Source organism: Bidens hawaiensis, unplaced genomic scaffold, assembly GCF_021521415.1.
Source record: "Bidens hawaiensis isolate Kalapana, Puna unplaced genomic scaffold, B.hawaiensis_p1.1 tig00020106_1, whole genome shotgun sequence".
Taxonomy (NCBI): Eukaryota; Viridiplantae; Streptophyta; class Magnoliopsida; order Asterales; family Asteraceae; genus Bidens; species Bidens hawaiensis.
The window spans coordinates 13,993-37,170 of record NW_027493056.1 but is presented as its reverse complement, the minus strand read 5'-3'; the positions used below and the strand labels follow the sequence as shown (position 1 = coordinate 37,170).

The 23,178-nt window shown below is 34.9% G+C and overlaps 2 protein-coding genes and 1 pseudogene across 3 annotated transcripts; 2 read left to right on the top strand and 1 right to left on the bottom strand.

Annotated features, from left to right (window-relative positions):
• The first annotated feature begins 1,518 nt into the window (after window positions 1-1,518).
• LOC143559859 (protein N-terminal asparagine amidohydrolase-like) lies at window positions 1,519-5,326 on the top strand. Its single transcript, XM_077048306.1, has 9 exons — window positions 1,519-1,696; window positions 2,465-2,638; window positions 2,723-2,787; window positions 2,880-2,982; window positions 3,091-3,129; window positions 3,845-4,006; window positions 4,087-4,265; window positions 4,841-4,960; window positions 5,032-5,326. The coding sequence occupies exons 1-9, from the start codon at window positions 1,652-1,654 to the stop codon at window positions 5,144-5,146; spliced, it is 1,002 nt and encodes a 333-aa protein (XP_076904421.1). The 5' UTR covers window positions 1,519-1,651; the 3' UTR covers window positions 5,147-5,326.
• A 1,096-nt stretch (window positions 5,327-6,422) lies between these two features.
• Window positions 6,423-10,188, bottom strand: LOC143559887 (zinc finger CCCH domain-containing protein 14-like). The gene is made up of 3 exons (XM_077048323.1): window positions 9,978-10,188; window positions 8,827-8,887; window positions 6,423-7,449 (listed from the first exon to the last, which is right to left on the bottom strand). Exons 1-3 carry the CDS (start codon window positions 10,048-10,050, stop codon window positions 6,669-6,671), a joined length of 915 nt encoding a protein of 304 aa, XP_076904438.1. The 5' UTR covers window positions 10,051-10,188; the 3' UTR covers window positions 6,423-6,668.
• A 1,131-nt stretch (window positions 10,189-11,319) lies between these two features.
• Window positions 11,320-14,655, top strand: LOC143559858 (oxoglutarate-dependent flavonoid 7-O-demethylase 1-like; annotated as a pseudogene). Its single transcript, XR_013140009.1, has 4 exons — window positions 11,320-11,634; window positions 12,723-12,960; window positions 13,897-14,221; window positions 14,298-14,655. The product of XR_013140009.1 is annotated as an oxoglutarate-dependent flavonoid 7-O-demethylase 1-like (transcript).
• Window positions 14,656-23,178: the final 8,523 nt, after the last annotated feature.

Sequence of the window (23,178 nt, the reverse complement as noted above, 5' to 3'; positions counted from 1 at the left end):
AGAGAGTAAAAAAATGTGAGAATTGTTAATTCTACTGGATGCATTTCTTCATCATACACACATGGTATTTATAATACCAAAATAACTGTTTATACATACTATTGGGGGGAAGAGACTTCATAATTTGTTTGACAAAAATGAAAATGTGTCATACAAAAACGTCGGTGGTTCCCAACACTATGGTCTTTTCACAAAACTATTAATGGGGATGGGACCCGTCACCCCAAGGGAGGAGGCATTTTGAGCAATGGCTATGGACACGTGCTTTCCAAGGGCCCAATTTAGGGGGAAAAAAAAGAAAAAAAAGTATGCATGTGGTTATTATCTAGATCACAATCAGCCATAGTTCAAAGCAGGATCTCACTTTTCTATTCCAAAATACCAACTTGTGTCTTAATGGCACATCGATTTACGAAGAACCTAAGAGAATTCACGGATTTTATGTTTTATGAAGGTGGGTAGTGAAAAGTCAGTTCACGTATGAATAGAAATTTCGTATATAACAATGAATATGGTTGAGATTTTCCTACGTAAACTGTAAACGATTAAGATATTTTTTTGAATTGGAGATTAAATAACATAAAACGGATAGACCAATATCTTGTTTCACAAAGAAGGTTTCAAGAGCAAATATAATTCATTTATTGGCTTGGCCTTTTATATTTTGGTTTTTATTTGGATTTTAGTGTTTGTTTTGATCAAGCTATTATTGTTATTGTTGATTCGGTTGACCCCACACACTCGACGCCTCTACTAAACATTTCCTGAACGTTTTTGAAATGTTATAGTTAGAGGCTTTAATTGAAACGAAAATATCAAATTAGAAACATGAGATTTAATAGAGTTATTTTAGACAATCATAAAGACTAAGAAGTATGGGTCACTCTTCATCACTAGTAGTGCTGAAGTGGTATCAGTGGTGTCATGGAAACACCGTGTGCCCCTACCCACATACCACTATTGGTGGGGTCTTAATGACCATCCTCACGTGGCTCACCCTCCAAACTCTTCAATCATGTTTTTTCCTTTCTTTTATTTTTGTTTACAAATAATATAAGTAAATGGAATTGTGTAGAATAGAGTATAACGTAGGTTAAGTGGCGGGGATGAACGTTGAAAGAAAAGGTGAAACGACACTAATGTGTCGAGTGATCCAAAATAATGTAAAGTGACTCATAACACATCAACTAAGACCATTCTATATACCTCACGGAACACTATTAATGATGTTGAGTTGACACAAACGGTGTCATCGAAACATCATGCCCCTACCCCAGGCCATTAATGGGTTGGTATCGATGAACCAATCCACGCACACTATTTAAATCCTCACCCAATGATGATGGAAGGGTAGAGAATGAGGTATAAATAAGTTGAATGGTAGAAGAAAAGCCTAGCCTACGCTTACGTGGATGATGAGGAATGAAGTATAAGACGCGTGATCTAGGGTAGGGTGTGTGGAATAACCAAGGAATGTGTATTTGTGTTGACGGAAGTTTCCTAGTAGACTTTGAAACTTATATTAAACGCTTGGCTTCAACTCTACGCTCATCACAACAACAACAACAATAATAATAATAATAATAATAATAATACTCCTATCAATCAATCAATCAATCAATTCATTCTATTCTCTTGTTCCGATCAAATCATGATTTACGTTAACGGAGCTCAATTTAACCCGGATTCATCTTCCGTAAGTCAAATTAATCATTTAAACACTAGAGATTATTATTATATTAATTAGGTTTTATTCTTTCAGTTTCAGTTTCTGTTACTTTATAATCTGATAATGCTGCTTAATTTGACACTGATTGTTATAACGAATTCGTTTCAGTTTAATATATTTTATTATAACTGCTACATATATGTTAGACACAATTTAGCTTTCAAACTTTGAATTCTCATCAACTAGGGCCGGCTGCAAACGAACACGAACAAGGCCTTGTGAATAATGACAAAGGAAATGTGAGAATATGGTTTTCTGTTTTATGTTAGGGGTAACTAAATGAAGAATATAAAATGTTTAGATAATATAAATAATGTACAGAAAACTTTCATCATCAACATATGCAAAACGAGCATAAGCGAACGTGAATGAACGAACGGGGGCTCTATTCATGCTCCTTTGTTTAACTTATCGAACGAAATTTCTTGTTCATTTTCGTTCATTTATTAAACGAATGAGCATAAACGAACTGTTCGCTGAATGCTTGGTTCGTTTACAAGCCTAGCTACAATGTTACAGTGTTATAGAGGCAATTTAGCTTTGAAACTTTGGATTTAGAAGAGGAAAAACTGAATAAAGTTATAATATTAAGCAGTTATGGTGTTATAGGTTTGGCATTAGAATTCGAGATGATGGATCTCCTCATAAATTTTCTCTTGCAGGCTTATTTATTATTATTATTATTTTTTGCAAAAATAAGTTTTTTTTTTTTACTAACATCGTGTTAACAATTAGGGCCATGACATGGTAAATGCTTTACTGGATGATCCTGATTTGGTATCTGCCTCACGTGCGTTTTGTGCTATACCAGAAAAGAAGTTATCAACTGTTTCTGAAGAACCAGTTCAAGCTAAATGTGTCTATGTATTTCAAAGAGAATATGCTACTGTAAACCCTGCACTTGTTGATGTATGTTCTTGATATCTTCTAAATTTAATACTTTAACTTATATCATAAGTTTACTTAAATTTATTTCGTTTTCTTGTTATGAAGATTGTTGGTACTGATGAAGCAACAACATGTATTGGCATGGTTATTAGAAATTCAAAAACTGGCATGTAAGAATATTTATTACTAATTTATATATTTTTTCAGTAATTAATCTATATTATTATTTGAAATTCTCGAACTGTTGATGTTATTATTGTAGGACGTGTGTTGGTCATTTGGATTCTCCAAATGTTGTTGAAGTTGGTCTCTTTCAGATGATGTCATTAGTTTCACAATCTGATGTTGATAATATTATTTTGGATGTAATGTTCTATATCCTTATGACTTCAATTATTTTTTATACTTTTATTCAAATGTTGATCCAAACTTACTAAACGTTTCTTATCTTGTTAAACTTTGATTCGTTGCAGGTTCATCTAGTTGGCGCGTTTGAGGATTCTGCTCCAAATGTATGGTTCAACAACCTCTACTTTTTAGGCCTATAAAGTATAAACGAGTCAAACGTTCAGTGAACGGTTCGGCAGAAAGTTCGTTTATTTAAAAAATGAACGAACATGAACTAAAGATTTATTTTATTCAGTTGGAAGAACGGGCATGACCATGGGTCTCGTTAGTTGATTATTGTTCGTGAACGTTCGTTTGTTTATGTTTGTTCGTTTACATTCATTTATGGTCGTTAGTTTACATTTGTTTAAGTTCCTTCGTTTGCATTTGATAATATACTCATTTAAATGCTATAGGCTCATTACAGTTTACTCTTGTTTTAATAACTTTTTAGGCCCAACACATTGTTGTTTACATTTACTTTTAACTTATTTTAGCTTAGGTATGTTCTCCATTTAGGTTGACGAACGAACACGGACATTTAACCCGTTCTTTAATTGTTCATGTTCGATTGCTTGTTCGGTTAAAGTTAAACGAACAAACATGAACGTGCTCAATTCGTGTTCGTTCGGTTCATTTACAGGCCTATCTACTTTGCTTTTTAAATTTCAATAAAAAAGTGTGTGTAATAAATTGATTTTGGTTATTTATAAAACTTAAAACAATTAGAGAAAAGTTTGTTTGCGGATTAACCCCAACCAGACCCGTTCTGCTTAAAATGCCAATTTTCCCGTTAACCGCCCGTGTGTTATATCACCGACTCCTTTTTTGTTTAAACAGGAGAAGTGTGTTGAAGGTTATTCTTTTCCGCTGTGTGTAAAAATAGTTGAAAAATTAGCAGAGAGCATCTACAAGTTTGAAATTAAAAATTTTCAGGTGCTTAAACTTAACACAAGACAAGACAATAAAGGAGATGCGTATCCGATCTTCCATGGGCTCGCGGTTAGTTATATTTTCTTTTAACAAATTCAATTAGTATGTAGAGTTGGTTACTTATTTTCTAAAAGGTTATAATTGTTCAGGTGGAGACGTCTAGCGGTTCGGTTTTTCCAGCCAGTTTCGATGCAAGTACTAGATGTCCAGATGACATTATCAGGAAGATTCGGTTACATGCTTCATTTGAGGACCCTAGTTGGTCTGGGCGGTTAATAGACACATATGAAACTCAAACTGACCGTTTTGTCATCACGCCGTTTCCTTGGTCAAGTTTATATTATTTGTTAATAATTATAATAGTATAAGTAGACAAACAAACAAACAAATAATCGTACCCAATATAATCCCATTCATAGCAGATTATTGACAAAGTTAATATTGTTTGTTAAATATTATAGTAGTAATAGTAACAACACACGTCACACGTATCCAGTATAATTTCACTCATAGTAGAGTTATTGATAAAGTTAATATTATTTGCTTATAATAATGGTAGTTGATAATAATAGTAGTCATACTAACAGTCAAACTAGCGTATCCTGTGTAATCCCACTTGGTAAAGTTAATATTATTTGTTAATAACAATGGCAGCAAACTAGTAATAGTAAACAAACAAGCATACCGAGTATAATCACACTCATAGCAGAGTTATTGGTAGGGTATGTCGGTCTTATGGTGAGATGAGGGCAAACTCATCTTACTAAAACCCCTGGCTCCATTTTTTTTTTGGTAGTATAATTATCCACATAACATAAAATGAAGTTAAAAGAATCGGAGCAAACAACCATACATACGAAAGTAATAGTAATAGTAATAACAATTGTTGTCTGGTATTAACAGGAGCAAGTGGCTGGTTCGTAATGCTTCGTTAATGAGGCGCCGATCAGATCTGGAAATTCTCTTTGCTACTTCAACATCACCTTTGGCTGAAGGCCCTGATTATGTTAAGGATCAGAAAAGGTACACAAACTTGTTTAATCCAAATTTTAAGGTGGTAATTGGTAAATACTGACATAAATCCTATGGTTTAGGGTATGGGAGTACTTGATCCAAAATCCAAATTGGAAACAAGTCTTTCCTTCGAAGTTGGCACGTGTTTTTCAGAGGGTTGGAAACACAAGTTGGGTAATGATCTCCGAAACATAGTTGTTTACACGCACGGGCTCTTCATTGTTATTGCATGTATATAATTTTTTTCTTAATGAGTTGGAATACGAAATGACCGGATTTAGAATAGACATTTGTCAAATATATATAAATTTGTCATTTGTAATGCATTTGGTTGACAAAATTATCATGTTTGATTTGTAAATTTGTCAAGTGAAATTGCTGGAGGTGCTTTTAGTTTGTTAAATTTGTCTTATGGCACACCTAAGCGCGAGTGCAAGGCATTGACTTTGACTGCTCGAGGTGATGCATGACGCTCAAGTCAAAATTGCATAAGGCGTACACATCAAGAGCGCCTCTTGTACATGGGGCAGATTGGGATGTTGTACTTGTACATTGTAACATTCTGATCTTTTATCGGATGCATTTATAATACTTTTTTAAAAGGTTAATTTTTGTCATCCATGGGTTTGAACTTTGAACTCTCACTCTTTAGAAAGGCAAAACTTTGTTTAACTTCTTGATATCACTAAGCCAAAGACTCTTTGGTTTATAAAATATCTTTTACGGGGTGTAGTAAAACACTGAGGTAAATTTTAATGGATAGACAACTTCGGGGTTTATAGTAATGTCACCCAAACGAAAGCCAAAGATCTAGATAAAACTAGTTAATCAAGAAACTTGATCTCATTGTCATCTCTAGATTAGAAGAAAGCTTGGTATGTAATTTTAATCCAGAATTCAATAAATTGTGATGTTTATGGGTTTATGACAAATTTGTGTGATAATCCAGAACATGTTGCTTTAGGTTAGAATAACCTATATTTATGTGAAAGCATGTTAGAAACACTGAAATTCCATTCTTGAACTTAAGTTTATGTTAAGGGTTCTTGGGTAGTCTAGTGAATTAAAGGTGTAAATGATGATGAAAATGGGTTATTCACATATACTTTAAGATGTAAGTAAGCTGTTGAAATTGATTAATGATAAGAGGAATAGATCAAAGATATGATAGGCTACTAACAAAGTTTTGGCCAATTTGACCTGTAAGTGATCTATAACACGCCCACCAGCGTATACACGTTAGTCAGATTTTTGACACAGTTAGTTTCACGTGTTGAACTATATTGGTATGGTTCGTATGTGTTTACTCAATTAGCAATTGCTGACATACTTCCAAGTAGAAACACGCCAAAAGCAAAGCTCGCTCATTAGGACTCGAGTTTGACGAATCAAACCCAGCTTTTATACATGATAGATGCAACAACTTGTTAAACTACCGAAACTTGCACCAAACCAAACCAAGCAGCAAAAAAAAGAAAAAACAAAAATCAAATTTCAATTCACTATCATGTGACAGTTTTTAGTCTAAAACACTTAGCAGAAGAAGACGATAACAACCGAAAACTTAACCGAAATAAAATGAACACAAAGTTTCATAAAAAATAAAATCCCTGTTTAACCACAGCCCACAAACTGCACCCTACAACAATATATCATGACATAAATTATTTAACCCAAACGAACAACACCAAATCATCATATGTTATCATCATCTTACCTACCTACGAAGCTCGGTTTCCCCGTGCGCAAAATGACACTTATCCCCAAAAGTACACTGTCCCTTTGTAAAGTTCTCACATATCTTCGTCTTTATCTTATGCGCGTAACCAGCAGCACCACCACCGCCACCACCCGCCTGCTGAAAACCGCCCGCCTTCCTTGGCGGCATCCCATTTCCACCACCAGCACCAGCATTACCAAGATTCACAATTAGCTCATGCACCATTGCACTGGCCTGCTTAATCTGATCAAAAGTCCCCTCGAGCTCAATATTCTTTTGACTCGGGTCAGTTTCATGATCCCTTATCGCGAATTTGACTCCAGTCATCCGGCATATCTGTTTTGAATTCGCACCGCCTTTTCCTATAATGGGCCCCGCAAGCGCCCCGTCTATACTAATCTTAGCAGTGGCGGATTGACCAAAGTTAGCTGCAGCTGTTACACCAGGTGGTTGGTAGCCGCCACCATAGTTGACCGGACCAGGTTGACCACGAGGGTCTTCGTAACCCTGGAATGAGGGTTTGGTTAAAAGCTCGATTTCATTGTGGGCAAACCGACATTTGTCTCCAAACTTGCAGCCTTCTGGCGTGTTGAGTCTGTTGCAGAGTTTGCTTTTGAGCGGCATTGGCGGGCCGTCTGTGGCAAAGGGCGGTGGCGGTGGTTGCATTTGCGGTTTCCTCCCGGGCCCACTGGCAGCTGTGAGCTGTTTCACAGCATTGTAACCGCCCGGGACGTAGTGGAGAAAGTGGCAGCCTTCACCAAATGGACAACCGGAAGTGCTGCATTAACCAAAATCGCAAACATGAGACACCAAAAGAAGGTATACTGGAATAACATTATTTACCAAACAAAAATGTGGTAGCATCTAGACATTAGGCGGTACAATGGACGGGCCATACATGTTAAATAATGGGCCAAAATAGGCTCAGGTGGGCTAACCCATTATTTTCTACTATCCACAATAACTTCTGAATTTTCTCCAATAACCCAGTATTTGAATTACAAAAAAATATTGACGAAATTTAAGAGGTCAACATTTGAATACTTCGTAGAAAAGATTTACACTCAATCCATTTAACCTTTTTTCATATTAGGCAAGTTTTTGAATTTAACATATTTAATTCATTTAAGATCAAATACAAGTCAAATCACATTTTTAGGTGATCGGTAAAACTAAGCAATAAAATTCACATTTCTACTTTAGAAACATAACCATTAACTAACCATACAAGAATACAACTTACCTTATTACGTAATCTATTCACCTTTATAATGATGCAAAGCAAAACTATTCTAATATCACATGTATCCCAAGAGAAGATAATAAGTGTGTCAACATAATCAATCAATCAATCAAGCCCTGTATATCCCACCGCATAGCACGCTATCGGTAGGGTCAGGGGAGGGTGAGATGTAGGCAAGTCTTTCCTCCATCCGAGAGAATAGAGAGGCTGCTTCCAGAGAGACCCCCGGCTCATAAAGCTACATACAGGTAATCATAGTAAACATACATCCTACAAGCAAAAGACACTTAGCAATACATAGATAACAAACTACCAAAAAAGCAAGGAATCTGTAACCTACTAAGAAAAGGGCATAAGAAACAAAAAGCAGCATAAAAAAAATATATATATATTCATAAACAACAAGGATCAAGACTAGCCAACTAGACCCTAAATAGAAAGCTAGCTAACTAGGTGCCTTCCCCTAGAAGTCGCTAACCTTAATCCTACGTCTCCACGAATCTCTATCCTGGACCATGTCCTCAGAGAGGTGCAACTCTGTCAAGTGTGTCAACATAACACCACATAAAATGTCGTTAAGATTCATCAACCACGTATGCTTATTTTACATGGTATAGAAACCAGATGAGTGCATTTAGGATCCAGAAAACTACATTACCAGACAGCATCTTATCAATTACGTGTTATTGTAATATTTTAACTTCATCTGTTCTCCGGTCAAACAATAAGAACCATTGCAAAAATATCCGTCTAAATTTAATCCTTTGTATTTGAGCTGCAACCACTGTGTGTTAAACTTTGTATAATTTCTCCCAGATTACACCGAATGGTGTATTTCGATGTTACGCAAGATTTACAGTAAGGATTTGATTTAGACAATTATTATTATCTTGTATAAGTTAAGATTATAACCTGAAAAACTTCGTGCACGGCTTTGATTTGCTTCCTACACCAGGTGTAAAGGACTCCATGTCTGTTGCAGAAAATTAATTAATTTGTTTTAGTTATGTATTTGATTCATTCACCTTCTGCCAATTAACAAACTCTCAACATCTAAATTCCACATCAAGCTTAATTTATCACCACATTATTACGCTTCATAACAATATATTAACAATTATAATAAAATTAATAAATATAATAATTTGCTCATTTCCTGTTCCAAATTTCCCAGCAGATTGAAATATTCACAAAAAATCTTTGTTGTACTATTAATACAATTAGTGAGTTGAGTTATCCTACAAAGGGCCAAAAATATGAGAAAGGTGAGACGGATTTGTGGCCGCCATGCATCTTATCTTATGGTGCACCTTTTGTGTCCTTTGATCCTCTACATCTCACATGACCTCATCAACCCACCCCCCACCACCACCACCACCCCCCCACACACACAAAAAAACTACCCCCACCACCCCACAAAGCCAAAGGAAGATGATGGGAGTTTGCCGAAATGCGTACTAAAGACTTTTCTAGAGATCTCCAAATCTCTGATATGCCTATCAAAATCGTGGCCATGTCAACCCCCCCCCCCCCTTTCTCTTTTTAAAATATATAAATAAGTAAACCTAAACCCACCCTACCCAAAAAAAACCTAACCCTAAAAGATAAACCTCCTGAAGCTAATTTGAAATTTCTCCGCGCACGCCGGGGGTGGGGGGGTGGGAATTGGAACGAGAACAGTGTGGGAAAAATTGTAGCTTTTTTTTACCTTTTTAGTTTTTGATTTGTATTCATTATGACTATTTTTTATTATCATTTTAGGGGTTTTTGAAGTCAACAATCTAAAGGCCACAAATCATTCTCACCCTTCTCATTTTTATGCCCCTTTGTATTTTAACCTTTACCTGCAATTACTTCACTTTCTAATCCATACTTAATTAGACAATAATAACACCAATTAGACACGTCTCAAAACAAAACCCTAGAAACTCACAGGAACCATAAACTGATATCAAATTAGGTCAATTAGCAGTCACAAACTAACAACTAACAGATCTAATAAGCTAATCAAACCTAATAATAACAAATCTGGACGGAATTAACGAGAACCGAATTATACTAACCGTCCCGAGGCCTCTTCGGAGCTCCATTCCAACCGCCGTCTTGCCGGCCACGTTTTCGTCCGCCAAACTCCATTGCTGTGTCAGATCTAACGGAGTATATGTGAGTGATTAGTGTGTTCGAGAGTGTGTGTGAATTTGTGAGCAAAAACAAAAGCCCTAGGGTTTGCTAAACCGAATGAAAGAGGGGTTCAGCGGGACGTCAAATGGTTGGTTTTAGACTTGGTTTGGTTTGGTTTACTTCCCGGTCCGAACCCGGTTTATTATTACAGAACGGGTTCGGACGGGTTCAAATGGGGTGGGTGATTCACTGATTTGTCGTCGGTTTATTGGATTTTTGTCGGGTTTTCGTGAGAGACATAGGTAACTAAGTTTTAAAAGCATTTCAATTAGGTCACTTAAGTTTAAAAATTATTATAACTAAGTCACTCAATTTCATATTTTAATAAATTAAAGGTTTTTAACATTCTTTTTAGTATTTTTCCTTTTTGTTTTGCACAGATAATCTTTTTATTTTTTTTTATTGTTGACGTTGAGTGATGATATGATTTTTATTTTTTATTTTTTAATATCATTAACGTTTTTTATGTCCTTGTGCTCTTAGTTTTGTGGATGGGCCTAGATCTTCCTATAGATTGGGTTACTGGCCATCTCCATTTGTGTGTATATATTAATATTACATATGCTTTTACTTTACCCTTTCTATTTCTCTTCGGTTATTGAAACTTTATATAGATATATAGTTTTGTTTGTTTGCTCTGTTTGGTGTGGAGCTGAGAGTCTCTCTGAAACCAATATCTCTATCCTTATGGATAGAACTAGAAGTAAGATTTGCCTACCTATAGCTTCTTTAGGGTGAGTGTAGTGGGACGACAAAATGGAGGTTTTGGGGCTACAACACCGTTACATAGGGGGGAAATGCGTAAGGGCGAGAGGTTCTTGTCGCCCATATGCATGTTTGTTATATTATCATTATATTTGTGTTTGTGTGATATATATACATGTGTGTGTGTGTGTGTGTGTGTGTGTGTGTATATATAGGGCTAAAACACCATTACACTCATAAAACAAAAATCCACAATTTGCTGACTGGGCGTCACACGGCGTAAATCGCCTTATTTTGTAGCCCCTTCACTATACATAGCCTTATATGTAGGATTTACCGGATATAATTGTTATTTCAGTTACAAAGGTCTTACAAGTTACATGGATTGAGTTAATTGTTTTTATAAAAAGAAGTGATCTAACAGTAGTATTCAAGAGTGAATATTTTGTAACATCAAAAAACCAGATTCCCAACACAAAATGTCAATAGTTTTGACAGACATGATAAATCATTAATATTAATACATGTATATGTATAGTGATTGATGGCTGAATCTAACACATACATGATAATACATTCAATCATTGAAACTTTCAAATGTCAACTCTTAACTTGGGATCATCAATCCCCGTACCAAGCGTCAAAGACATCGCATCTCAAACTCCCGACACCGTCCCGGACCGCTACCGAACTAACGTCGACCGCGATCACCCCACCGCAGATTCTTCACTTCAGGTGCCGGTTCTAGACTTGTCCAAGCTTCGTCACCCGCAGTTTCGTGAAATCGAGCTTCAAAAGCTTCACAATGCTTGCAAAAACTGGGGCATCTTTCAGGTCAACCATACTTAATAATCAATCTTCTTCTTCATCACAATTTTATCGAAATTGAAATCATGGTGTGCATAAAAACAAAAAAACCGACGATTTGCTTTTATGTTTTTTAAAAATCCAACTTTTTCTTTGGTTTCAGTTGAGCTTTTTACTTTTTACTTTTTAGTAATCTATAATAATTTAGTATATAGTTTATCACAAATATATAAATATACACTAATTAAATGCCAAAAAACTTTAGGCCGCCAACTTTCTTTTCGGCCCAAAATTTTTAACACAAATGACAAAATCAAAACCAAACAGTTTTCAAAAAACTCAAACTAACGTTTCGGATTTAGCCCAAAACCGAACTGAACCTAGGGCTGTTCAAAAAGCTCGCGGCTTGCTCGAAAATAGCTCGAAAAAAGCTCGGCTCGAAAAAGCTCGATTCTAAATGAGCTCGGCTCGATTTCTGAACGAGCCGAGCTCGAGCCAAGGTCAGCTCAGCTTGTGGCCCGGTCTGGCTCAACTCGTTAGCTCGGCTCGTTGGCTCGGTTATATTAAACCTTAATTTTTAATATTTATATATAATCATTGCTTATCAAGAAATAAATAAATAAAAATTATACATATATTATGCCACTAAATACCTAAAACCTTATAAAAGAATAACTAAAAAGAACATATAACGTTAAAAATTCTCTAGTTTATAAATTTTATATAATATGTATGTTAAAATTATAATTTTTTTCTTTTATATATCAAATTTTGTAAAAAAAAAAATTAAACAATTAAATGAGCCGGCTAGACGAGCTCGAGCTCGGCTCGAGCTTTAAACGAGCCGAGCTCGAGCTCGATTTTTCAGCTCGATAAGAAAACGAGCCGAGCTCGAGCCAGGTCGATTAAGTTCGAGCTCGAGCTCGAGCACAATCTGGCTCGACTCGACTCTGCTCGCTTACAGCCCTAACTGAACCAACCATGCACACCCTTAATGTGCTGGATCAAACGATTCTTAACATAACTTAAGCACGTTTACTAATAATTTCGTTTATCGTAAGCTACTACATGAATTTGAACTATGATGTGATAATGTGATAATCTCTTGCTTGCAGTTAATAGGTCATGAAGTGTGTGATGAGTCTGTAAAATTATGCACAGCAAAATTCAAGACTTCTTCGATTTGTCCTCTGAGGAGAAGAAGGTCTATGCTCAACAACCTGGAAGTCTAGAAGGCTATGGTCAAGCATTTGTGATCTCTGAGGATCAAAAGCTGGAATGGTGTGATATGATCTTCCTCAAGGCTATTCCGACTCATGCCCGAAAGTTGAAGTTTTGGCCTCATCATTTCAGGTAACTAGGGGCGTGCATGGGTTAGTTTCGGTCGGTTTAGGAGTCAAACCAAAAACTGTAAATTTGGTTTTTTGGTTTTCACAGTGGGTTTGGTTTTACCATTTGGGCCTATTTTTTAGTGGCTAAAGGGTATAAAAGTTTTCGGCCAAAAAAAAAATACTCAAAATAATGAATTTGGACCTGATATCTTGGGCCTATTTTTTGTTAATTAATGATTAATTGCTTATTACGCGTTTGGAACTAAAAATTTTGGGGCTACACCAGTTATTATTACTAAAAATCGGGTTTTTTTGAGTCTTTTTAGGGCTGTAAATGAACCGAATGTTTAGTGAACAATTTGTGAAACATTTGGCAAGAAGTTTGTTTATGTTTGTTTATCAAACGAACGAACACGGAAACTTTTTTCTTCTGTTCGTTAGTTAAAGTTTGTTTAAGCTCATCCGTTTACGTTCGTTAATGTATTCATTTAATTTTCTTTGGCCCATTACAACTTAGTTTAATTTTAACAACTTTTTAGTCTCAAGTCTCAACACATTGTTTAACGAATGAACACAAACATGTTCGTTTTCTTAACGAACGAACATGAACAAAGAAACCCCGTTCATTTAATTGTTCGTGCTCGATTGTTAGTTCGGTTAAAGTTAAGCAAGGAACACGAACATGCTCCGTTCATGTCCGTTCGGTTTAAACTAGTCTTTTTGGTTGTTCGATTCAGTTTTTTTTTTTAGTTTTGTTAATAGCAAAACCGAAACATAACCAAAAAATCGGTTTTTAAAAAAACATAAAATCAAATGTCGGTTTTTATTGGGTTTGGTTATGTCAAATATCCCGGTTACAATTCAGTTATATCGGTAACAGTATTCTATCTTAAAGCTCAACCAGTCACCTTTTATGTCGTTTTTGACAATTATTAACTTTTGGGTTGTTTTAAATCAGGGAAGAATTAGATACATACTCGAATCACATGAAGAACATCGCGGTTTCAATAATCGGGTTCATAGCAATGGCTTTAGGACTCGATGCAAACCGTTTCCGTGAATCTTTTGAAGTCGGAAGCTATGATGTGAGGATGAACTGCTACCCGCCTTGTCCCGAGCCTAAAAAAGTTATCGGTATATCATCTCATGCAGATATATCAGCGATCACACTCTTGACTGATTGTGGTTGCATCCCAGGCTTGCAAGTTTTGAAAGACGATCAATGGGTGTTTGTTCAGCCTATGACCAATGGCGTCGTCGTAAACATTGGCATCATAATGGAGGTAGTAACATTATACTTTACTTTCACTTAGAATGTTATGTTTTAACTTTTAAGTTAAATTTTATATAAATTGGTAGGTTGTGAGTAATGGGATATATAAAGCTCCTTATCATAGAGCATTGGTAAATAATAAGAAAGATAGGTTTTCAGTGGTGACATTTTGTTATCCTGGTAAAGAGTTTGAAGTCAAGCCGGATGAACAGCTGATAAACTCAGACTCGGTGGCTCTATACAAATCGTTTATGTATGATGGTTATATGCAAAGCTTCTATGACCGCGATAAACTCAGTGATGACGGAGTTCCGTTCGTTGATACCTTGAAAATATGAGTTTAAAGAAAGACTTCAATTCCTGTAAGTTGGTCTTATATTGTAACTTCATGTTTCTGCAATACACAATCTATGAATCAAATGTGGAGCTAAAGTACAAAATAAAAGAATATTCTTCATAAGAAAATTAATATATTATTGAATGAGTCTATATACGAGTCTGCTAACTCCGTATCATAATTAGTGCTCTATGAAAATTTTGTTCTTCGATCGATTATAATATGCAGCCCCGTGTAAAACTATTTGTGGAAATTTTGTTCTTAATTTCAACTCACATCAGCCAATAAAACCAGTAATCAACCTAAAAGGTTATCAACCATACGCGTCACAACTCAAAACGCAACAACCAAAAGCAATTACGATAACAAATCCGATACTAACTAAAATGCAGCCCATCCAGGAGGCAGGGCCACCTCCGCCTTGAAATCTTCTGGAAACGCCTGCCATGAGTTCTGATCCGGGCTTGAACAACTCTTGTTGACCAATCCCTGTGCCCATTTTACATTTGACCCGTTAGATATGAACCATAAACCAAACCAAACCGACCCGTTACAATATTTATATATGACTACCTGTGGTTGGATTCCAGGTGTTGTGCTAGAAGCAAGAGCTTTGTTTAATCCCCTGTAGTTGTTGTCTTTGTGATCTGCATATTGTGGTTAACTTTTCATACTCGGAATTCATTTCGCTTTTCTCCAAATTAGCCTTCTTTAGCTCTTCTTTTAACCGTTTTACCTCCGCCTCTAGAACCTCTTCCTTCCGAGAGCTGTGTTTCTTCATCACACCTTTGTTCAAGTTCGTTTCAAGTGTTAGATTAAAGCTAATAAGAACAATGCAACGATGGTGATATTTGGGCCGTGTTGGTCGGTTTTGGGCTAAAACTGACCACAAAACAGGAACTTCGGTTTGAGTTTTTGAAAACAATTCAGTTTCATTTTTTTCGGTTTTTTGTTTGGGTTCGGTTTTGGTTTTGCAATTTGGGCTTCAAAATTTTGGGCCTAAATAAAACATTGGTAGGGTGCAAACGAGCCAAGTCGCTCACGAGCTACTCAAGTGTGGATCGATTAAAAGCTCAAAAAAAGCCAAGCCGAGCTTTTTCGAGCTCGAGCCTCAAATAAAGCTCGTTTAGTTATTGAGCCCGAGCTTGAGCGCACTAGCGGATCTTAGCCGAGGTCAGGCCGAGCCACCCAGCTTTTTCACTTAATACTGTAATTTTTCCTAAAAAAATTGTATGTATAAGGTCCGGCCCATCCATATTATTTGTTCAAGATCGAGCCTGGTGTATTTTTTCGTTTTTACCTAATTTGGACCTCCATATATTAAGGCTTCACGCTATGGGCGCCTTTGGCGCCAAACACCGCAGAGGGGCGCGAATGGTTGGGGGCGGCCTTGGAACAACTGGCGCCATTGAGGAATAATGGTGGGCCCTCTCTCTCACCATCTCTCACACACACATACATACATATGTATGTGTGTAATGGGGCGCCCAAGGAGCTTTAAACAACAGCGGGGCGTAATAGGTTGGGGCTTCGACGCGCCAAGTGCTCAAGTGGCACCGTGGAGGGGCTTCGATCATAGAGAACAGCGTAATGATACATTGTGCAGCCGAGCTCGAGTCGAGCTTAGGCTTGGTTAGGGTTTTATCTCAAAATGTATAAAATTAAATAAGTTGAATAAGATGGTTTGAATGATGTAATAAATTTATAATAAAAACGAGTAAAAGGAATGAATACGTAACGTAGATGGATTAAAAGTGTTGGCATTGTCAAAATGTACATATGAACATCAAGAGACTGTAAGTAATCGAAATCACATTAATTATTATTATTATTACCTTGAATTGAATGAAAAATGATGAAGCTGCGATAGAGATCGGAGATCTACGGAATGAATGGAAGGTGTTGGTTCTTGGTTTAGTTTGGTTTGTGATCCGAGATCAACAGTAAGATGATTGATATATTAGATTATCTATATTTGATTGATATATTAGATTTTCTATACGCCCTGCTTGCGGTGCGCGCATATAATGTATATATGTGTGAACCCTCGGGTGGGCAAAAGTAAAATTGCACTAATTTTGACGTTATTTTACTAATCTCGTGAAAATAACGTTAAAAGTGGCGGAAGGTTAATCAGGCATCATGTGGTGGCGTTGATAGCCGAAAGACAAGGGCACATGCACCAATCAGCCGGTGTCCCGATGATTGAGTGCTATGTGCCTTATGTCCAAGGCTTGATGCAAAACTACTATCGAGCCGGGGGTCTCACCGGAAGCAGCCTCTCTATCCCTATGGGATAGAGGTAAGGCTGTCTACATCTTACCCTCCTCAGACCCTATCATAGCATTGCTATTGGTGGGATATACTGAGTACGATGATGATGATGGGGTGTGGAGAGGGATAAGTTGAGTTGTAAGAACTTTGAAAACTCATTTATGACCATAAATTTAATTAAATGTTTGGTTTTTTTTTTGTTGTGATTAATTTAGAGTTTAAAATTGAGAGAGGAGAGAGAATGTAATAATATTTAATAAGTAAAGGGTATTTAGGTAAAAGATGCATTCACCTTTTTCAAATTTCAATAAAAACACAAATAAATTCTTTCAAATCACATTTTTTATGTTATAAAAACCATATCAAGATTGGTAAATAATAAAAATAAACCATATTTTTTATGAATCGTATTAAAACTTATTACGATATTAAACATATTTAAAAACTTGTAATTGATAATAAATTCTGATTTATTTATAGAAAAATGACAATTATACAAATTTGCTATTTAAACAAAGTTACCGGAAAAGTACAAATAAAAAAAATACCTAAAAACTCTTTCATTAATGTTTTATCTCTACATTAATTACACAAATTACAAAACCACGAAACACATAAATACACAAACTACACACATTACTTAAACTACACATGTAAGGAATTACATACACAAACATGTAATTACTTACACCACACAAATTACATAAATTATCGATATTTACACAAAGTACATAAATTACCTCAACTACACAAATTACCTAAATTGAATCTACACCAGTTACACAAATTACCGTACCACAAAATACATAAATTACATAAATTACCAATTGCATATACTACACAAGGTACATAAATTACACAACACAAAATACACATATTACACAAAATACACAAAATACTCAAATTACCCAAATTGAACCTCACATCACAATATTTAATTAACCGAAAACTAAATAACTATCGTATAATGAATTCTATATAAATTGTGTAATGAAATTTAATTGAGTAATTAGTAATAATCAAACTTTATGTATCTGTTATTATTTTTTCAATTTTAATAAAATTCATAAAAAGAACGTTAACACACAAGCATAAAATTAAACATGAATACATAAAAGTAGAATATCTGTTCAGCCCCACATATCCATCTCAACACAAAAGAAACCGCTTGAATTTCTATTAAATTGTAAAAGAGTATTTATATGCATTTAAGTTGATAAATACGATAACTTATAAACACAAAAAATATATCAATAAAAAAAGTTGGAGTTTATTTAAAACTTGTGTGCTGTAAAGTTAAAAGGCACACAAAATTTAGGAAAAAAATAATATTAAAAGTCACTTATTTGTAAAACAAAGAGATTTGGGCGAATTATCTTAACGAAAGCTTTCTTTTTGGCCCTCGTGTGAGGGTTGTCATAACTTGTGTCTATCCGCTATTAAATGACTTCACTTAATAGAGTCCTCAGACTGACTCTACTTAATCAGTGTTTTCGAACATCACTTTCTTATTCAATTTCTCCGAAATAAGATAAGAGGGACGTGCTCGAGATTGCATTCTTGCTTTTGGGCTGAGCGCCTTTTTCAAGGAAATAGAGAATAGCGGGAACGTTTAAATAAGTTTGATTCTTGATAGGATCATAAAAACCCACTTTCCGAAGATCTCTTCCTTCTCTTCGGGATCGAACATCAATTGCAACTATTCGATAGACGACTCATCGGGATAGATGTAGATGAAAAAGAAACCCCCCCTAGAACCGTATAAGAAGCTTTCTCCTCGTACGGCTCGAGAAAAAATGATTAGAAGTTTTGTCTATGGATAAAATTATAATAAATAGGAAAGGACTCCATAAAAAAATTAGTCTATAATTTAACTCATAGTCATTTTTTTTTAGCTTTCTTCCTGAAAAAAAATCATTTGTACTCATAACTCAAGTTCAAGAATTCTAAAATATCTTTAAAATATCTTAAAGATATTAATCTTTTTATTTTTTGAGTGGTCTTTAACCCTCCCTTTTTCGTCTCGTTTAAAACTGCACTAGCGATTGGCACATAGGGGAGTGGTTGCCCGGCTTTCTCGGCCTGGTATCCTGCACCTCGCGTTCATGATATCTACATCCAACTGTGCCCCGGAGACACGGTCGAAGCACGCCCGCCCAGTGTGCTTCTTTCACGACATGCTCTGGTCCCGGGTGTCTTCCAATGGTCTTCTAGCGTTAGAAGAAGTCGTGTCCGTCCCGGACATCTGCAACGCCCTTCCCGCTTTACTTTTTTTAATCTGGGGTGAAGGAAAAGACTGACCCCTTCGGTGACTTTCGCGGTCGCCCTCACTGAACCGACTTGAATCTGAACTACGATTTAGATCAAGTCGGTAGTCATATCTTGTTTTAAACTGTAAAGCCCGTATAATTTATTAAAACCGTCCAACATGGTGTACTTACGTATAACAAGTAATCCATTTTTTTAAAATTTGTTGACATTTGTTTACTCAAATTATCTATCTCATAAATCAACTTATATTTGAGAAAAAATTAATGAGGAAAGAGAAATTGAATGATGATGATTTAATTATTGAAGAAAGATAAATAAAATGAAAGACAAAAATGCCCTTATAATATTTTAAATGAATGATGATGTGTTTTAATTTGGTCTATACATTAAATTCTTAATTTCTTACAACTCAAGATAGTTCTTGAATGAAATCAATCCTAGGGGGTGTTTGGTTTTCTTATTTTTACCTCTTTATAACTTATTCACTTTTATAGATTAAAATAGTGTTTAGGTAATTTAACTTATTAAACATTTTAAAGAAAGAAAAAAATGAGTTTTCATAAGTTAGGATTTTTAACTTATGGAAAACTCCTTACATAAGGTATAAGGAGGTGTAAATAAGGAATCCCAAACATGCCCGTAAGTGGATCTGAAACACACGGACTCCTTAAAACAAACAAAGTAACAAACAAACAAGGTTAGAGATAGATAGTCCATTATCTATAGTGTTTCTTTAGTACTAGTTTAAATAAACGTATAACACGTTTTCTATTTCTTAGCCTTATTTTTAACCAACTGTTAGTAAGGCTCAAGAAATCTAACCATGTCGGTTAGAGGTGTTAATGATGTTAATTCGTTGACTAATTTGGTGGTAGAACACTATATTACCTCGAGATTTAAAACATATTTCTTATGACATAATATGTTGTTACGTGTGTTTATATTTGACGGTTTATAGGTAAAGTTGTGAGTTAAAACGTAACATGTTTTTACCATTGTAAACTAAAACTAACGATGAGTTTATAATCAAGTATTTACAAAACAATCAATTAAACACACGGTCAAACGAAGAATTTCTTTTATAACAGTTATGTGTTTATCATCTATCAAATGTTACAAACTTTTGTAATCATTTACTTAGAATCTAGAACGAAAATGAGTGATTCTCTCTTGGACATCGATCATGCAATCGTCAATCTTTGACTTAGTGATATGTGACATTCATCGACAAGCTTTTCGTAATATACCATTGTTGACATCATGAAAGGTTCCAAGTAACTTGTATATTCTTTGAACTACCTTTCAACACACAAGAAACCACATCGCCAATATGGACTTTGGATCATATGAACTTTGAAGTTAGCAACAAGTTAGGCTCGATAGCAACTTGGAGTAGAGGTGAAAAATCATGTTTTTTTAATACCCGATTCCAGGTATGATCGGATAGAAAAATCAGGTATTGATAATACCAATAGCCTACGTTGAAAGACCATAATGGGACCTAGTTTTTCCCAAAAAAAGAAAAGAGTTTATGGGCCTATATCATCCGGTACTGGACTACTGGTAGGATACTAGGATATAAGTCAAAAATCACTCATGTTTAAAAATTAATAAAATTCAAACCATTCTTTAAAATTTGACCAAGCATGCGAACAACCACCACCCCCCCCCCCCCCCACACACACACACAAGTGACAACTTTAAAACTTTTGCCAAGCAAATCACCCATACAAGCGGATAAACACGATTTAACCAATCAGTTACAGTTTCTAATAACCGGTCGGCTTATTTTCACTTTAATTCTATAAATAAACCAAACTGACTGATTGAGTCAAACATATTATGAAAAGCAGACTTTCTTATGGCCTGGCTAGATGTTTATGGGCTTTTGGAGTTTAGGGTATAAGTTATATGTGTATATGACAGTTGTAAGTAATCCTTAATGAAAGTGTTTTTCCTCTCCTAATTTTCTCTAGTTTATTTCAAAACAATCATCTTATAGAAAAACTTTGTAAGTGACGTAAGAAAGAAAACTTTTAAATATTCAGTATAAAGTATATATTTTCAGTTATGGAACCAATAACCGAATTGCTATGTAAAATAACTCATATATAATGTTATCCAAACCTTAAAAATAAAACCTTTGAACATACCTATGTCAAGAATTAAAATCATAAAAAGTACTAGTAACATGCACATTATATTATTTTTAATAACATTCACATACATCTAGGCTAAAAAAGACGTGGATATGGACTTGTCCATGCTTTTAATTTTGTATAGTCAATTATTAATTATATTTATGGATAATGATCTATTTTTCTCTGGCCAACAAATGGCTAAAGGAAGCAAAATGCCAACCTTATAAGAATCTTCACCTAAATTCCAACATAGACATAATGTTGTTATTATAAGTATTATTTGTCTTTTGAATTGGATTTTCATGTTCGTATATTCAGTGACGGAATCAGAACTCTTCAGTCGAGGGGTCATAGTGTAATTTTTTTCCATCCGAATTGGAACCATAGCTTTGGAATGTAGTAAAGAAAGCAAAAGATCTCAAATCAAATAAAATCTAAAAGTCATACAATGCATTATAACTTTTTCATTATTTATATCAACATGTGCACTAGCCCCTTTTATATGGCAAAACCAATTATTTTATAAACTACATTGATTGATATTGAAATCATGACCTTTTCCATAACCCGTTGGACTTGGTTAAGTAAATATTTTTAATAATCTAAATATATAACCTAATAAATATTACATAAAAAAAGTTTAGCTCTTACATTACGTTACATTAATAATGTGAGATAGTTGAATAAAATATATTAACAAATGTAAAATAAACATTTAAACATAGTTCTTTCATAATTGTTAACTACAAAATATAAGTAACTAATAAAACTAAAACTTAAAACCAAAAAATGAAAAGAAAACCATGATAATCGTATAGTAAAGTTGTAAAGTTGGGACCTGGAGAAGAAATTAAATTAGTCAAATTGGGTTATGGTTGGCCAAGCTTATTTTCCCTAAGAGCCCACATTCCCACACTAAGCCTCATTATTCAACTAAATAATAGTAGTAATATATTAAATATAAACATTTACACTTTTTTTTTTCTTCTTCTTCTTCTTTGTTCTTTCATTTACAGTCCCGGACTGTCTACTGCCGGAAAAACGTGGAGCTTCCTTTTTCTTTTCTTTTTTCTAACTTTGATGCTATATAGAATACAATCAAGAGGGTCAACTACACAAAATGAGCTCTTAATACTTTTGGCTAAGTACTCCGGTATACTAAAAATTCGGCCAGCCGGAGGGTCAGTTGACCCCTCTGACCCTCCCGTAGATCCGCCCCTGCGTATATTTTGCATTTATGCTTGTTATTAAATTTATTTACTTTAAAATACAAGTATTTAATAAAAAACAATTAGTTAGTTAATTGAATTATCCAAGTGCGAAATGATTAATTGGCTTTACATTCGTATAAATTATCAAAACAGTAGTATTACAACCGATAACACAATTTGTTTTGATTTTATATTTTTTTAACAACTTTTGAAACTATCTTCAATACTTATGTGAGATACCAACCGTTCATGCTGATTTTGACGCTCTAGACCTGACTCATCTAAGAACACCATCAAGGAGAAACTCACCACCATGACCGTCTCCAATAATCCCTTAAAATTTTGGGGCTTTGGACGAGCATAAAAAGGTCTCTAAAATCATATCTTTAATCATGTGATAAGTAATTTGACAATTTTACCAATTAAGTTTTATTTCTAAAGGCCAATGCGGACCAAAGGAAAATATAATAATTGTAATAATAAAAATGTTACTAAAATTGTCATTAAACACAAATGAACGGTTTTTCCTATAAAACTAATAACACCAATAGCATGAATTAAACTTTATGACCTTTGATTCTACACACTAGCACTTTTTTCATTGCATCAACAAATCATTTTGTAGACTTATGTTTTAAAACAAATTATATATAAAACGTTAAAATATATTTTTTTTCTAATAATTATGGGCATCTTAGAAAAATGAGCATGGATCCGTCGCCCCCGCTATGCC

Coding starts and splice junctions, on each gene's coding strand:
- LOC143559887 (XM_077048323.1), bottom strand. CDS start 10,050: ATGGAGTTTGGCGGACGAAAACGTGGCCGGCAAGACGGCGGTTGGAAT. Junction 8,888..9,977: donor TCCGAAGAGGCCTCGGGACG/GTTAGTATAATT, acceptor TTTCTGCAACAG/ACATGGAGTCCTTTACACCT. Junction 7,450..8,826: donor CCGTGCACGAAGTTTTTCAG/GTTATAATCTTA, acceptor TGGTTAATGCAG/CACTTCCGGTTGTCCATTTG.
- LOC143559859 (XM_077048306.1), top strand. CDS start 1,652: ATGATTTACGTTAACGGAGCTCAATTTAACCCGGATTCATCTTCC. Junction 1,697..2,464: donor TTAACCCGGATTCATCTTCC/GTAAGTCAAATT, acceptor GTTAACAATTAG/GGCCATGACATGGTAAATGC. Junction 4,007..4,086: donor CGATCTTCCATGGGCTCGCG/GTTAGTTATATT, acceptor ATAATTGTTCAG/GTGGAGACGTCTAGCGGTTC.